The sequence below is a fragment of the Dasypus novemcinctus genome, chromosome 1 (assembly GCF_030445035.2).
Source record: "Dasypus novemcinctus isolate mDasNov1 chromosome 1, mDasNov1.1.hap2, whole genome shotgun sequence".
NCBI classification, from domain to species: Eukaryota; Metazoa; Chordata; class Mammalia; order Cingulata; family Dasypodidae; genus Dasypus; species Dasypus novemcinctus.
This window is the reverse complement of record NC_080673.1, coordinates 39,805,595-39,821,861: the sequence shown is the minus strand read 5'-3', so window position 1 is coordinate 39,821,861 and position 16,267 is coordinate 39,805,595. Positions and strand designations below refer to the sequence as shown.

At 42.8% G+C, this 16,267-nt stretch overlaps 1 protein-coding gene across 1 annotated transcript in view; it reads left to right on the top strand.

Annotated features, from left to right (window-relative positions):
- Window positions 1-4,850: 4,850 nt before the first annotated feature.
- The window catches only part of MND1 (meiotic nuclear divisions 1), a 95,926-nt gene continuing 84,509 nt past the window's right edge, over window positions 4,851-16,267 (top strand). Inside the window, exons 1-2 of the mRNA XM_004471447.5 lie at window positions 4,851-4,949; window positions 14,660-14,725. Of these exons, the coding sequence (XP_004471504.1) occupies window positions 4,947-4,949; window positions 14,660-14,725 (69 nt within the window). The 5' untranslated portion in view covers window positions 4,851-4,946. The remainder of the gene's footprint in view (window positions 4,950-14,659; window positions 14,726-16,267) is intronic.

The window sequence follows — 16,267 nt, the reverse complement described above, 5'->3', positions numbered from 1 at the left end:
TATGCCATGGGGGTCCCAAAGGACTGCAGTTGCCCACATAGACTTCAGATTATTCAGTCTATGCCTGCCAAATGTACCTGCAGTTACCCAGAGAGGCTGGTGCAGGGCCTGCCAGCTTCCTCCCTGCTAGTGGTGGGGATGAAGCCTAGGCTAGGGCTGCAGGCCAATCTAGGTGAAAGAAGCAAGTCCCACTAGCACTATGATTTTCAGTCAGCCCAGGTTCCCTTCATGCTGGGGGCGAAGTCAAATATGGCAGCTACTGGCCTCTTTCTGATTTGGACAGGTTCAAACTTCAGCTGTTCTTTAGCAGTCAAATTTACTAATCAGTAGCTGAAATTGGTGGCTAACTGTCTCTTCCTCCCATTTTTGGAAAATGGAGCTTCCAGTTCCAGCCACGGAATAGCTCCTGAGATGGCTTGCATCTTCAGAGTGGGATGATCACCAGCTTCTGCGGCATGACCTGTATTTTCCCGGAGATGCTGGCACAGTTGCCCCCAGCTTCCTCCCTGCTGAAGATGGGACTGGGGCTTAAGCTAGAGCTGCAACCTGATCTGGATGAGAAAAAGCTGGTCCCTACCAGCACTGTGATTTTCAGTCCATCTGCTTTCCCTCGTGCCAGCAGTAGAGTTAAAATGGCAGCTACCAGCCTCTTTCTGACTTGGACAGGTTCAAACTTTAGCTGTTCTTAGGATTATCCTTTAGCCTTCCAAATTTAATAATCAGGAGCTGAAGATGGTGCCAAATCATCTCTTCCTCCCCCATTTTTGGGAAGTGGAGCTTCCAATTCCAGCTGCAGAACAGCTCCCGAGGTGGCTTGTGCCTCCAGTGGAGGATGGGCACCAGGCTCCACAGCATGGAGAGCTCTACTTATGAATCTTCTCTTCAGATGGGCAGTCTCCTCCTTCCATTCCTTCAAGGATGTTGCAGGATGTTCTTCTGGTGTCCTGGAGTCCCCAGGCAGCTGATTTAGATAGCTCTGGGTGTTTATGAACTGCCCTATAGCAAGACCTGACTCTAGGAGCTCCTTACTCTACTGCCGTCTTGCTGGTTCTCCATATGAAATTTTAATACCAGACACACTTTACATCTGTTTATATACTATAGCCCTTTGGAAGACCACAAAGCATTGTACCACAAACCACTGTAATATTTAAGATTTTTTCACTTCCTTTCCCAACAAGAGCCAGTTTTTTTTTACACCTCCCCTCCCCCCCACTGTTCAGTGCTCCCTGTTCTCTGTGTCCATTCACTGTGTATTCTTCCATGTCTGCTTGTCTTTTTCACTTCTTGTCTTTCTCTTTAGGGGCACTGGGAACCAATCCTGGAACCTCTGGTGTGGGAGAGAGGCACTCAATTGCTTGAGCCACCTCATCTCCCCAATCTATGTCTCTGTCTTTCCTCTGCATCTCCCTTTTTTGCATTATCTTGCTGCACCAGCTTTCCACGGCATGGGCCACCAGCTCACTGCAGTGCGGGCCAGCTTGCCTTCACTGGGAGGCCCCAGGAATTGAACCTAGAGCCTCCCAAATGATAGACAGGAGCCCAATTGCTTGAGCCACATCCATTTCCCAAGAGCCAGTTTTGATGTTGCCCATATTGAGAATGAGTGTTCTATACACACATGACATAATAGCATCATCATTTCTATCTCAGGAGCTACGCTCTGGCTGGTACTAAGCGTTGATTATTTCTTCCCTGAAATTTTCTCCTCACTTGATTTTGTATTCGCCTACTTTTTTTCTACCTTCCCTCTGTCTCTCAAATGGCTTTATTTTCTTTTTCTACTTCTTTAGAAAAGATCTTTTCTAAGCTACTTATAGGAGTTAGTAGTCCCAAAATTTCACAGGGCTACAAGAAGGTTACCTTCTGTTTAGGGAGTTTATCCCAAAGATGCAAAAAAAACCCAAACCAGAGGCAGTATAATGTGCCTTCTTCTCCCAGGTGGTGGTCATTCTGAGAAACCCCAGTTGCCCAGACTAAAGGCAGCACTGATGAGAATGTAAGTTCCTTAAAAGTGTGGTCTCTGACTGGTTCTATTAGTCAGCCAAAAGGGGTACTGATGCAAAGTATCAGAAATCTGTTGGCTTTTATAATGGGTATTTATTTGGGGTAAAAGCTTACAGTCATGAGGTCCTAAAGAGTCCAACTCAAGGTACCATAAGAGTCATTTGCCACATGTTGAAGCAAGATGGCCGGTGAAGTCTGCGAGGGTTCAGCCTTCCTCTTCCTTTTAAGGCTCCATTGGCCCAGCTTCTTCTAATCTCAGCTATAGGCTGGAGGTCTCGTTTCTTTCTAGGCTCAGCTGCTCTGTTCTCTTCACAAGGTCATCCGTAGACTATCAGATGAAAGGCTCCTCTCCCAGGAGCCACAGGATCAAAGTTCATTCCTCTTCCCTGTATGTAGACCTCTCTCTATTCTTCTGTATATTTCTTCTTCTGTGTATCTACTGTGTTTTTGACTGAGCATCCATTTATACAGCCCACCAAGGGGGTGGGGACTCAACCCTGCATGCCCTAATGACATGGTCAAATCAAAGCCCTAAGCCCTAATCCTGAATTAATCAAGTAAACATACATCCTTCGAATTTTTTTTTAAGGATTTATTTATTCCCCCCCCCCATTTGCTGCTTGTTCTTCTTTGTCTGCTTCTGTTGTTGTTTCTGTTGTTGTCAGCGGCACAGGAATCTGTGTCTCTTTTTTGTTAGCTCATCTTGCTGCGTCAGCTCTCCGTGCGTGCATGCTGCGCCATTCCTGGGCAGGCTGCACTTTCTTTCGTGCTGGGCAGTTCTCCTTACAGGGCGCATTCCTTGCTCGTGGGGCTCCCCTATGCGGGGGACACCCCTGTGTGGCAGGGCACTCCTTGCATGCATCAGCGCTGCATGTGGGCCAGTTCCACACTGGTCAAGGAGGCCCGGGATTTGAACCGCGGACCTCCCATGTGGTAGACGGATGCCCTATCCACTGGGCCAAGTCTGCTTCCCCCCCTTTTGGATTTAAATCAAAGGGTATCATGCCTAGAGGAACAGGCTAGTTTACAGGCATAATCTATACCTCTTTTTGGAATTCATAAATAATATTAAACTGCCACATTGGTTCACCTTCACACTCAAAGTTAAAAGAAGGCAATAATGCATGTTAAAGGATTTTGTAAAAACGCACATTTGCTTAACAACAAATGCTATTTAGGGATCATAACAAATGCTAGATGATGGTTACATAATCCAAATTCATCAGTACTTCTCAGATGAGGCAAATATTTATTTTCTTTCATATTAATTACTTATTCACTACATCTGCCTGCTATTACAAAGTTGCCGAACTTGAAGCATTTTGATACGTTTTAAAGATATATAAGACATAATTTAAGAGTTCCATTGGTGAGAAAAGTAAATGGGAAAGTACTACTCAATGAAAATAATTATGATTTTCATAAAGTAAAATGTCTGTCAGTTTTCCAACTGTCTGCCCGTAAATTATTCCTAGGCTGATGACCAGATGGTGTTCTTGAATACCTGCTTCATTCACTTAATACACATTTATTTAGTGCCAGGCACTGTGATACCAGAATGGTTGGCTTAGTCCCTGCCAAAGAAAGGGGTTTAATATTGCAGGGAAGCCATCCAAATAAACAAGCACAAAAAGAATGAGAGGTGCTACGATAAAACGTACAGAAGAGGCCGTAGTATCACAGAAGGGACCTAATCCGCTTGTGTGGTTGGAGTGGGGAGGCAGAGAGGAAAAGATTCTTAGAGGCAATGCCTCAGCTGTCTAAACGATGGGTAAGAGTCAAGCAGGTGAAGAAGGCTTTCTCTGATGGAGCCAAATAGCTATGGCAGTTTAGGAGCAGGTTAAGGTGGCGTTTCCCACAAGGGTTACCTTCACAATTTTTTGTCAAATCTATATATTACCAATATAATTATTTTTTTCTTAAGTCTTACTTCTTTTTACTATGTACCTGTTTTACCCAGATCTTGAACAATCCATGAGAAATATAAGGTATTACATGCTAATTGTATCTAAGGTATTTTTAAATCATTTACTATTTTAAAATCATCTCATGTGCCATCTATTGCATTGTGTAACAATGCAATATTACTTTAAGAAATATTACTCTGGGAAATACAGAATTCATGTAACTCTAAGCAATTCAAAGTGCCCCATTCCCCTTCCATAAGAAGCAACAAGGCTACAAAATTCCTAGTTTAGATGTCTCTTATGTTCTCAGTATGATTTTTATACATTTAAAATGATTTCTAAATAATTGAAAAGTCTGAGTGAATTTTTAAGTACCTTCAGACGAAGGGACCCAAAAGCTTGGGTATTCCTATCGTCAACTCAAGAGCTGCTTTATTTTCGACAGTTTTAATCTGAAATGCATTGGTGTTAAAAAAATTTTTTTTTAATCTAAGGGAAAAAACAAGCATACAAAGAAACAGATTTTTAAAAGTTGAATATGCAGTGGATAATGGTTGAGAAAGGGGGAAAATTAGAAAAGAGAAGAGAAGGGAACGAAGGAGTCCGCCCCAGACGTGACAAACCCGAACGGACGGAGGCAGTCTATCCTCCTTCCGCAACCAAACTGCCTTTATTTTTCAAGATAAACTAAGGCCAGGTTTCCATTGCACCAGAAAACGGATGCGGAGACAGCTAGGCTCCCGGGCGCGCAGACTCGCGATGAAGCTGCCCCGCCCCATCGGTCCAGGCCCCGCCCCGCATGCGCGGGTCCCTCCCACAAGGCCCCTCCCGGCCGGGGGCACTCCGGAGCCGCTAGGAGCCGCTAGGAGCCGCTAGGGGCCGCTGCGCGCCGTGCTGGCGAAGGTCGACCTCCTCTTGCTTCGCCGCTCCGCCCCCGGGGCTGAGTCCGCGCCAAAATCAAACCAGCCCTAGCCCGCCCCTCCCTTCGCTTCGCGCGCGGGTCCCGCCACCGGAAGCCGTGCTGCGCGCGCCATGGTAAGCACTGAGGCCAGGTTCCTCGGTCCCCTTTTTGCGTCGTGTCTGGGCTTCAGAGCCCCTGGGCGGCAAGTGCTCGTCTTGGCGTTTGGCTGCCCAGTCCGCCTGCGGGAACGGGCGTCCGGGCCCTCCGAGCCCTGCGGCGCGGGGCGGGGGCAGCGCGGCGGGCGGTCCCGGGAGTGCGCCCGCCAGGACCCGTCTCCGCCGCGGGCCCGGATGCTCTCGACCCCGGGGCCTGGAGGAAGCGGCGCAGGAGACCCGAGCCCTGCTCCTCTAGGCCCCCGCTCCCCTTGGCCCAGGGCGGGAACCACGGGCCGTCAACGGCCCTTCCTGCCCTTTGCATCCTGCGCCTGTCCCCAAAGCCCACAGCGGCGGGATAGGTTAAAACACGCGAAGTGACTCAGGTATCTCAGGCCATTAAACTCAAAACGTTTGTTTAAAAAAAAGGAACATAAAACAACAAAACAAAAACTTTGGTGATTCTGTCACCAAAGGTGCAGCCCCTTCTAAAGAGCAGGGATTGATCATGCAAACCCTGGCAGGCCCCAGTTCCCAAAAAGCGGGCTCTTGGTTTTGACAATTGAGTGGTTTTATATATTGCAATGTTGAGAGCAGCTTTTCCGAATTGCTGTTTCAGAAGTAGCCGAACGGATCTTCACATTATGCTGGTTAGATGGTTTTAGTGAAAATCCGTTGAGTGTACTAAAGGGCAGGAATCGCTGCTCCTTTGTGCTTGAAACAGCTTGCTGGTTGTATAGGGAGTTTGCCTCTTTATTAGGAAAACTGCATCGAGTTAGTCTTTCTTGCATGCCGTGATGGGTTAAATTTGGTAAGATTCCAAATGGTTTTTCTCTTTGTGAGTTTAATGTCTTTCTATTCATAAAATCATTTCCATAAACCTCCAGAGTTCCATACTGTTCTTTTCTGCTTCTATTGGCAGAGACTCAATACCTAATTAAATTAATCTATGATTTTAAGATTTTAATTTAGTTAAGTGGCTGTTATTTTGCTGAACTGTTGGTGGGCAGAGATTTAGATTGTATGATATTTGTTTGAAAATACTTGTCCAGATGTGTTTATAACTGATAACGGCTTCTTTGTGGTTAAACCAACAACCCAACCACCTGGGCATAAAATGATCTAAGAGACAAACAAGACCACACTTAAAACAAATCTGTTATTCTTTGGTATATCATATTTCTCTATTGAGTTACTGGCCTAATTTAGCCTAAGATAGCTAACTACTGAGAACTGTGTTACACAAAGGCAGTAACTTTGTCCTTTTACCTATTCCACTCTTTTTTTTCTTTTCCTTCCTGCATTTCATTTCTCTAATGGTCTTTGCAATAACGTTTTGCATTATTTTTTTAAAATAAATTTTTATTGCAGAAGTTGGGATCCTACAAAACAGTCATGCACATGTTTACAATTCCCATGCAACTCCCCTTCACCAATATACCACACCATGGTGGAGCATTTGTTACAGATTAAGAGATAGTATCATCAAAGTGTTATCACTGTCTTCCAAAGGTACCCTAGTCCACTCTTAACACATGATTTGTCCTCTAATACTAAATGTTTTAATCTGCTATTTCTGTCTTTACCTCTGATAATGGAGGAACATAAATTAGAAGCAATTTTTATAGGAGAAATACTTTTTGTGTACAACCTAGAAATAGGTTTAGTGTTGTGTTGATAAAACATTATTTCTCTTGCTCTTTTTCCTGATTATGTATTAATAGCTGTTTTAATTTGGTTGGGCTTGCTGGGTAAATAATTATATGTCCAGGCATATTTTTGGAATTGGAGAAGTGCAATGTAGTCTGTCAACTTTAAAGGCCGCAGATGACATCTATTTTTTAATTTTTCAAAAATTTACCATAATTGATGAACAGGGTTGATTTTAGTAATTCTGTAGCTTCTGATTGTTAGATACCTGATTGTTTAAAGGGCCTTAAAATGTATTGATCATCTTAGAAGCTTATTTTCTGAAGGTCCAGGTTTTACATTTTTAAAAATTCCTCCTCCCTTCCTGCGACGGTTTGCTCGGTCGGTAGAGGTGGGGTCTGGCTGCGGACGAGGGGTCGGTCCGGCAGCAGACGAGGGATCGGTCTCACAAGGGGTTGCGCGGTTTGGCTGACGGGGTCGCCCGGCGAAGCCGGCGACGAGGGGGTCGCCCAGAGAAGCAGACGACGAACTGGGGACAAGGGAGGCCAGGCCCTTGTCGGGGGCTTTCAGGACTGGAGGGCGCACGGCAGAAGAACTACCGCGGAGACAAGGTAAACAGGCAAGTCCACTTTACTGAGGGAGAGGCAACAGTTTTATAGGGTCTGGGGAAGGCTGATTGGTCGAAGCCACGCCCTGTTCTGATTGGTTGCCGGCGAAAGGTCAGTGGGCGGTACTGGAAGGGGGAGGGGTGGTGGTTAGGGATTGGCTGTCGCTGTTGCTGGGGGAAGGGGCAGGGTTTAGGGATTGGTGGCTGCTGTTGCTGGGGTGGAGGGCAGACTTGAGTTTCCCGCCCACGCCTGGCTGTTGCTGCTGTCGGGGGAGGGGAAAAGGGCAGACTGGAATTTTCCGCCTGCGCCTGCGCAGGGAGAAAGAAGAAGAAGGGTGCCGCCCTACAGGCATCGTGTGGCGCCATCCGGGAGGAGGGGCGGCCGCGGAAGCATGGCTGCCGAGAAGGGGAGACCCGAGGGCACTCTGCGCCCATGCCGAGCTCCCTTCAGGGGTGGCGGTGAGTCCGACCAGCCACCCTATTATGGGGGCAGCGGCCTGGCCTGCCGCGGCTGCTCCTCCGCCAGGCCAGCAAACCACACTTCAGCGCGAGGGGTGACCGCACCTTCCCCCTACCCCCCCCCCAATCTGTCTGCTTGTCTTCTATAGGAGGGACTAGGAACTAAACCCAGGATCTCCCATTTGGGAGGTGAGTGCCCAACCACTTGAGTCACTTCTGCTCCCTGCTGGTTGCTGCTCATTGGGGCAGCTGCATCTGCTTGTTGCAGCTCCTGCACTTTGCAGCATCTGCTTGGTTGCGGTGGTTGTGGCAGTTGTGGCATCTGCTCGTTGCAGGGTCTCCTGGTTGCGGAGTCTGCAGTATCTGCTCATTGCAGCATCTGCTTGTCTTCTTTAGGAGGCACTGAGAACCGAACATGGAACCTCCTGTGTGGGAGGTGGGTGCCCAGTTGCTTGAGCCACATCTGCTCCCTGCATTTTAAAAAAAAATTTATTTCTCCCCCCTTCCCCCACCCCCCCCCACCCCATTGTCTGCTCTCTGTGTCCATTCACTGTGTGTTCCTCTCTGTCTGCCTGTGTTCTTGTCAGCTGCATCAGGAATCTGTGGCTCTTTGTTGCGTAATCTTGCTGCATCAACTTTCCGTGCGTGCAGTGCCACTCCTGGGCAGGCTGCACTTTTTTTGTGCAGGGTGGCTATCCTTGTGGGACGCATTCCTTGCACGTGGATCTCCCCTATGCAGGGGACACCCCTGCATGGTGCAGCACTCCTTGTGTACATTAGCAGTGTGCATGGGCTAGCTCACCACATGGGTCAGGAGGCCCTGGGTTTGAATCCTGGACCTCCCATGTAGGCGGACGCTCTATCGGTTGAGCCAAATCTGCTTCCCTGCATTTCTAACTTATACTATTAAGGATTTTTCTTAGTCTCGAGTACTAAATGAACCCTTTTTCATTGTTTTGGGGAAATTTTAAAATAAAGATATTAATATGGCATTCTTTTACATTAGTTCTTTTATTTCTGGCCATGGTACTCTCCTGTTGTGGTTAAGAATAAAAAAAATATCTCTAGTCATAAAAAAGATTGATGAATGAGTTAGCCATTTCTTAGCTATTACTCAGAGCTACTGCCCTGAATAATAAGAACTTTCCTAAAAGTATGTGCCCCAGGACACTAGATTTTCATTGCCTGCTTCTGGTTGGCAGATTCTCGTGGAGTCTACAGGATTCTCCAGGGAGCTGATTTTAATACCAAGATGTTAGAAGCATTTCCTAAAGCTTCAGGATCTGTGCCGAAGCAGACACAGACTAAGTATTCCCTCTGCCTAATGGCACTCCTGCCATGACCTCCACATTCTAGGCTGAGAAAAGCAGTGTTCTCAAATCTGGGACACAATTGAAGCACCTGCTACATGCCCAGGCCTCATTCTGGAGAGTCTGTTTCAGTGGTTTGGTTATGGGATATGCCTGAGCATTCATATTTTTTAAAGTTCCCCTGATGATTCTCTTGTATAGCTGGGTGTGACAATCACTAAACTAGAGAAATGAGATGAAGCAGCCTTTTAAATGGTTGTGAATTTCTTGCTTGGTTTAGTCAGATATGCAGAGATGTGAATGGAGGCTAATAAAGCATTGTTGGACTCTAGCTCTCCACCTAGATTTACTTAACAGGTCAGAATGGTGTCATGAGATTCGCCTACCAGAAGGTTCCCTGATTGATCTCTCCAGGCAGGGCAATACATGGCTATCACAGAATTCTTACTATTAATTCATTCTGTATTGTATTTTTGGGAGTGTGGTGGGTGTTTGAGGGCCAGCTGGGCTTTGGAGTCTGAGCACCCTCAGATTTTAGGGTTAGGGATTTTAGATATAGATTTACCTTGTAGATGTTGCGGGCTTTCTTCCAGACCATAACAATAAAGTGAGTCATGAATTTTTTGGTTCCCCAATGCATATAAAAGTTATGTTTACACTCACTGTATAGTAATCTTTTAAGTGTGCAATAGCATTATGTCTAAAAAACAATGAACAACCTTAATTTAAAATTATTTTACTGCTTTAAAAAAATGCTAACCATCATCTAATCCCTCAGTGAATCATAATCTTTTTGCTGGTGGAGGGTCTTACTTTGATGTCGATGGCTGCTGACTCATTAGACTGGTGGTGGCTGAAGTTGGGGTGGTGGTGACAATTTCTTAAAATAAGAAAACAATGAAGTTTGCCACATTACTTGACTCTTCCTTTCATGAAAGATTTCTCTGTAACGTGATACTGTTTGATAGTATTTACTCACAGTAAAATAGGATTTACTCCTCTCAAACCCTGCTGCTGCTTTAGCGACTAAGTTTATATAATATTCCAGATCTTCTGTTGTCATTTCAACAGCGTTCACAGCGTCTTTACCAGGAGTAGGTTCCATCTCAGGAAACCACTTTCTTTCTTTACTCGTCCATAAGAAGTAACTCCTTACCTGTTCAGGTTTTATCATGAGATTGCAGCAATCTAGTCACACCTTTAGGCTCTACTTCTAATTGTAGTTCTTTTGCTATTTCCACCATATCTGCAGTTACTTCCTCCACTGAAGTCTTGAGCCCCTCAAAGTCATCCACGGTTAGAATCAACTTTTTTCCAAAACCTGTTAATGTTGATATTTTGACCTCCTCCCATGGATCACAAATGTTCTTAATGCACCTAGAATGGTGAATCCTTTCTGGAAGGTTTTCATTTTATGTTGCCCAGCTCCATCCGGGGAGGCACTATCTATGGCAGGTATAGCCTTATAAAATGTATCTCTTAAATAATAAGACTTGAAAGTGGAAATGATTCCTTGATCATTGGGCTACAGAATGGACATTTTGTTAGCCGGCATCAAACAACATTACTCTTGTTGTACATCTCCATCAGAGCTCCTGGGTGACCAGGTGCATTGTCAATGAGAAATAATATTTTGAAAGGAATCCTTTTTTCTCAAGAGTGGACTTAAATTAATCAGTAAACCATTCAGTAAACCATGTTATAAACAGATGTGCTGTCATCCAGTCTTTGCTCTTCCATTTATAGAGCACAGGCAGATTTCACATAATTCTTAAGGATCCTAGGATTTTCAGAATGGTCAAAGAGCACTGGCTTTGACTTCAAGTCACCAGCTGCGTTAGCCCCTAACAAGAGGGCCCCTAACATGAGGCCTTGAAACCAGGCATTGACTTCTCTCTAGCTATGAAAGTCCTAGAAGTCATCTTCTTTCAATAGAAGGTGTTTAGTCTACATTGAAAAAATGTTGCATAGTGTATCTACCTTCATCAATTATCTGAGCTAGATCTTCTGGATAACTTGGCTGCAGCTTCTACAGCAGCACTTGCTGCTTCATCTTGCACTTTGATGTTATGGAGATGGCTTCTTTCTGTAAACCTCACGAAACAACCTTCGCTAGCTTCAGACTTTTCTTTTGCAGCTTCTTCACCTTTCTCAGCCTTCGGAGAGAACTGAAGAGAGTTAGGGCCTCACTTTGGATTAGGTTTAAGGGAATCTTGTGCTGGTTTGCTCTTCTATCCAGCCAACTAAAACTTCCTCCATATCGGCAAAAATTCAAGAACTTTTCCTTTGCATTTACACCTTGGCTAACTGTTTGCTGTAAGAAACCTAGTTATCAGACTGTTTTGACTTTTAACGTGCCTTCCTTACTAAACTTAATCATTTCTAGTTTTTGATTTAAAGTGAGACCTACGACTCTTCCTTTCACTTGAACACTTAAAGGCCATCGTAGGGTTCTTAACTCACCTAATTTCAATATTGTTGTATCTCAGTTAATACGGAGGCCCGAAAAGAAGGAGGGGGACAAGGGAACTGCTGATCAGTGGAGCAGTCAGAACACACACATTTATCTTTGAAGTTCACCACCTTATATGGGTGCAGTGTGCGACATCCCAAAACAATTACAGTAGTAACATCAAAGATCACAGATCACCATAGCAGATGTAATAAGAATGAAAAAGTTTGAAATATTGTGAGAATTACCAAAACATGACAGACACGAAGTGAGCACGTGCTGTTGGAAAATGGCAACAATAGACTTGCTTGACTCAGGGTTGCCACAAACCTTCATTTTGTAAAAAAAAAAAAACAAACAAACAAAAAACACCCAGTATCTGCAAAGCACAGTAAAGCAAAGTGCAATTATGAACCTGACATTGAGGGGGTCTTTCTGTCTGTTCTGTCCAGCCCAGCACTAAGGCCTGGGAAGGCAAAGGCAGTTCTGCTTCTGAAGCAGTTTTTTAGTCTGCTGAGACACAAGTAAACACATCTTTTCATTCATAGGAAGGGATTTAATGATGAAGGTGTGTCCTGGGAACTTAGGGAATGACAGCCTAAGAGGATTCCTCCTGTAGAGAGAATGGCTAGACTCAGTCTTGGGACATGTTTTGTAGTTTTGTGTAGGCAAGAGGAATAAGGTGTTTTAGGTATTGGGAGAACAGCATTTTTTAAAAAAGGTACAGAAACAGGAAAGAGCCTGCTGTGAATGGAGCATTAACAAGCAGTTTTTGTATCACAGTTTAGGTTGCTTAGTTCTTGATATTGCTTTGGTAAAATCTGTAGTGTGGAGTGGTAGAAGAGGCTGAGAAACGTAGGTTGGAGTCAGGTGAAGAGGGCTTTATATACCCTTCTGGGATACTTGGATACTTTTGGAAGTTTGGGAGCTACTGAAAGGTTTTAAGCAAGGTAGAGACATAGTCAGATTTGCCCGTTGGCAGTATGGAATGTGGATTTAAGAGGGTCCAACAGAAAGTGGGACTAGAGGACTGGAGGTATGTTAGAGGAGAGAGATCATGAAGATCTAAAGTGAGGTGGTGGAGAGGATAGATTCGAGAAGTGGTTAAGTGCTAAAATTGGCAAGACTTGGTGATAGTGTGGAAATGGGGTAACAGCTGAAGGAGTTTAGGATGACTGCCAGGGCCCCTGGCTTGAGTAACCAGGTGTATCTAAGTGAGACTCACAATCCTGAACAACAGCTTTGGAGTGGAGGTGTGGGAGAGGGAAAGTTCAGTTTTGAAGCTACTGTTTGAAGTCTGTCCAGCAGGCAGGTAGATACATGAATTTGAAATTCAGAAGCACACTTGGAGGGATGTTAAGATTCAAGGTATCAGCATTAGTTAAAACCACGAAAACAGATATAGAGCAAAGGAAAGGTGTGAGGAAATAAGGAGATCAAGCCTGGTGAACAGCAGTGTTTCAGAGTAGGTAGAGGAAGAAGAGAAAAATATAAACCTTGAGGCTGTTTATTTACCCATATAACTCACTTAAAGTGCCTGGTAATTCTTATTGCTGTGGAAAAAGAGTGGTTTTTTGGATTCTGTAAGGAGAAAGAAGACTCAGATACTCTGGGACAATTCCAAATCCTTTCCCCCATTTTTTGTAGGCTCATGCTTTCCAATTGCATAGGACTAGTCTTTAATTGTTTTATTTGTCTGTTTTTTTTTGAGGTACCAGGGCCAGAGATTGAACTCAGGACCTCATGTGGGAGGCCAGCGCTCAACCACTGAGCCACATCGGCTCCCCTGAGTTGGTTCTTTCATTTGTTTGCTTGTTGTTTGTTTTCTTGTTTTTAGGAGGCACTGGGGACCCAACCAGAGTGGGAAGCAGGTGCTCAACTGCTTGAGCCATACCCGTTCCCTTCTCGGCTTTTTAAGTGGTATAATGTGTTTTTGAAGTTCTTTCTAAACAATTTATGTTCCCCTATATTCTATGCAATTTTTGAGAAAGATACAGATCATGTAGAATCTAATTACTAGAGTACTGGAGATGATAGTTCTTGCTATCTTTTTTTTTCCTGCTTATCTTTGCATTGAGATTTGGCCCCCTTTTTTAATTTAAACCTAAAATTTAAATATATATTTATCCTTGATCTTCAATATATAGTCAAATTTATTAACTTACACATTTCAGTTACATATTAATTTCAAATTGGTTAAAGGGTAGTTACAGCATAGTAAGAGTCTGAAGTAGACTTCCGTTTCCACTTGGATAAATTCTTCCTTCCTTCAGCTTGCCCTCCACATTGCTATTGTAATGATCTTACTAAAACGTAACTCAATCTTGATACTCTCCTGCATTTGAAGTTTAGCTGCCCATGGTTAAAATAAAGTCCACTCTCCTTGACTGGACAGTCAACCTCCTATGATCTGGCCCTAGACAACCTTTCTCATCTCATCTGCCATTCCCCCTTTATATCCTGTATAGCAGGGGTTCTTAACCTTTTTTGTTCCACGGACCCTTTTGCCAGTCAGGTAAAAACCACAGACCCCTTGCCAATTCTACACTATACTGTGTATTAGTTAATAGATATATCACACCCATACCACCACATCCCTACAAGAATAATGTTTTTTTTGAATTTCAGTTCAAGCTCATGGATCCCTTGTTAAGAACCCCTGCTGTATAGTAACCATCCTAGAATGCTTGTCTTTCTGGGGTATACCATATTCTTCAGTGTGGCTTTGTGTGATCTGCCTAGGACAACTTTCTCCTGATCTCTTAATTTGCCCAAATCCTCTTCATCTCAAGCCCTCCTAGGTGATTCTCCTCCCTCCCCAGAATAGAATTAGTTCATGCTGTCCCTAACATTTGTATAGCAAATTGTGCGTGTAGCTGTTCATCAGTTACAAGTAGTTACACTTATGTATTTTCTTTGAAAGGCTGTAACCCTTTTGAAGGTAAGTGAATTGGCTTATCATTGGTTCATTTGATAAATATTGAATTTCTACAAAATGCCAGGCTTATCAGCAATCAAAATTCTTACTCTACTGGCAATACCTACCACAAAAGTTCGCATTTGGCAGTATAGTTTCAAAATGGGTCTTCAGTCCTGGCTCTGAGAGTATCAAACTTCTGCTGGGATCTTACATAACCATGCATAAAATTTTATTAATTTTTCAGACCATGTTGTGTTAAAATTCTGTGCCTACTTTTTTCCTTTTGTGGTTTAGTCAAAGAAAAAAGGACTGAGTGCAGAGGAAAAAAGAGCACGCATGATGGAAATATTTTTTGAGACGGTAAGTCATTTTCCCTAAGATTTTTAGTATTTTGCATAATATTCATGTTTAGTATGTCATCTAGTGTTAACTGCACCTTCTTCATTAGAGATTAATACTGGCCAGTTTCCTTAAGAATAGACAAAATTCTACCGATATTTGTGGTTCCTGTCAGCTACTGTGTAGAGAATCACATCTCACTGCAGGCAGATATAAATCTCTTCTGTCTAGGCTATCCTACACTGGCATCAGAATTATCATTCTGCAGTATAGATTTGATTGTGTCTCTTTTCTATATGAAAATAATAAAAACAAGTCACATAACTCACATTTACTGAGTGCTTACTAGATGCCAAACCCTATTCCAAGAACTTTGCTTAGATTATCTCATTTAATTACATCAATCCTATAAAGTAGGGTTTTCTCAATGATGACATGTAGACAGGTATCTTAATGATTTATGTTTCTTTTCTGTGGAATATAAAGCATCTACAAATATGTCTGATTAATTGATTTTTCTAATGCGTTAGAGGCTTAAATCCAGTAATTTCTCTGAGACCTAACATATTGTTTAGTTTATTCCCAGGTGTTCAAAACTTTATGTCACACTTTCCCGAAGTCCAAAGACTTAGTGTTTTTCTTAATTTACTAAGTTTTAGGTGTTGTGAGATGAAGTTACTTTTTCCCCAACATTTTGTTTAAGGAAATTTTCAAATATACACAAAGATGAAAGAATTTTACAGTGGTTATCCATTTACCCACTCCTAGATTATGCTATTAGCATTTTACTCTACTTGCTTTGTCACATATATATTCATCTATCTGCTCTTTGGGTGAGCAGATGTTTTTATTTTTTGTAATGTCTAATTTTCATCTTATTGAAGCATTTTCAAGTTTCATTTGGGAGAAATGGATCCAAGATTTCAATAATAACAATTCTATTCTAATTACTGAATACTACTTGTGTTTTCAAATACTTCATTTTTGTTATCAAATTCTTTTCACCTCTTCAGGCAAGGTTTACTAGAAGAAGAAAGGACTATTCTATGTAGATTTTTTTTTCTGACTATAGGCTTAAATATGTATCTTTTCTTGTAATGTTTTGTCTTGCATGTGATGGATGTAGAACTTGTATAGGTGAATGACTGATAGAATTTTCCATGAAACCTTAAATGTAACAAATCTTGACAATTATCTATTTTGCTTTTGGTTAGAAATAATAAATTTGTTAAGTATGATATAGGATAACCAAAGTATTGTATATGTCTTCTTAGAATAAAAGTGTCAGGAAGGCTAATTACCTCATGTTAAATGATATACCATAACTAGTTTTATACTTCAATGGGAAGATATTCTGATCTTCAAGTACTTTAAAGAATTATAAGTTCATGCAAAAGTCTTTCCATTTCAAATTCTGTTGAAGATAATGTATTAGACAATTGCAAAGTTTCTTCTAGCTCTAAAATTCTTAGATCCTATCACATTGTTCATTTCCAGGCCATGTTTTTAAAATATGATGTTTTATATTATGTGTTACATTTAACATAATGTTTTAATATAATG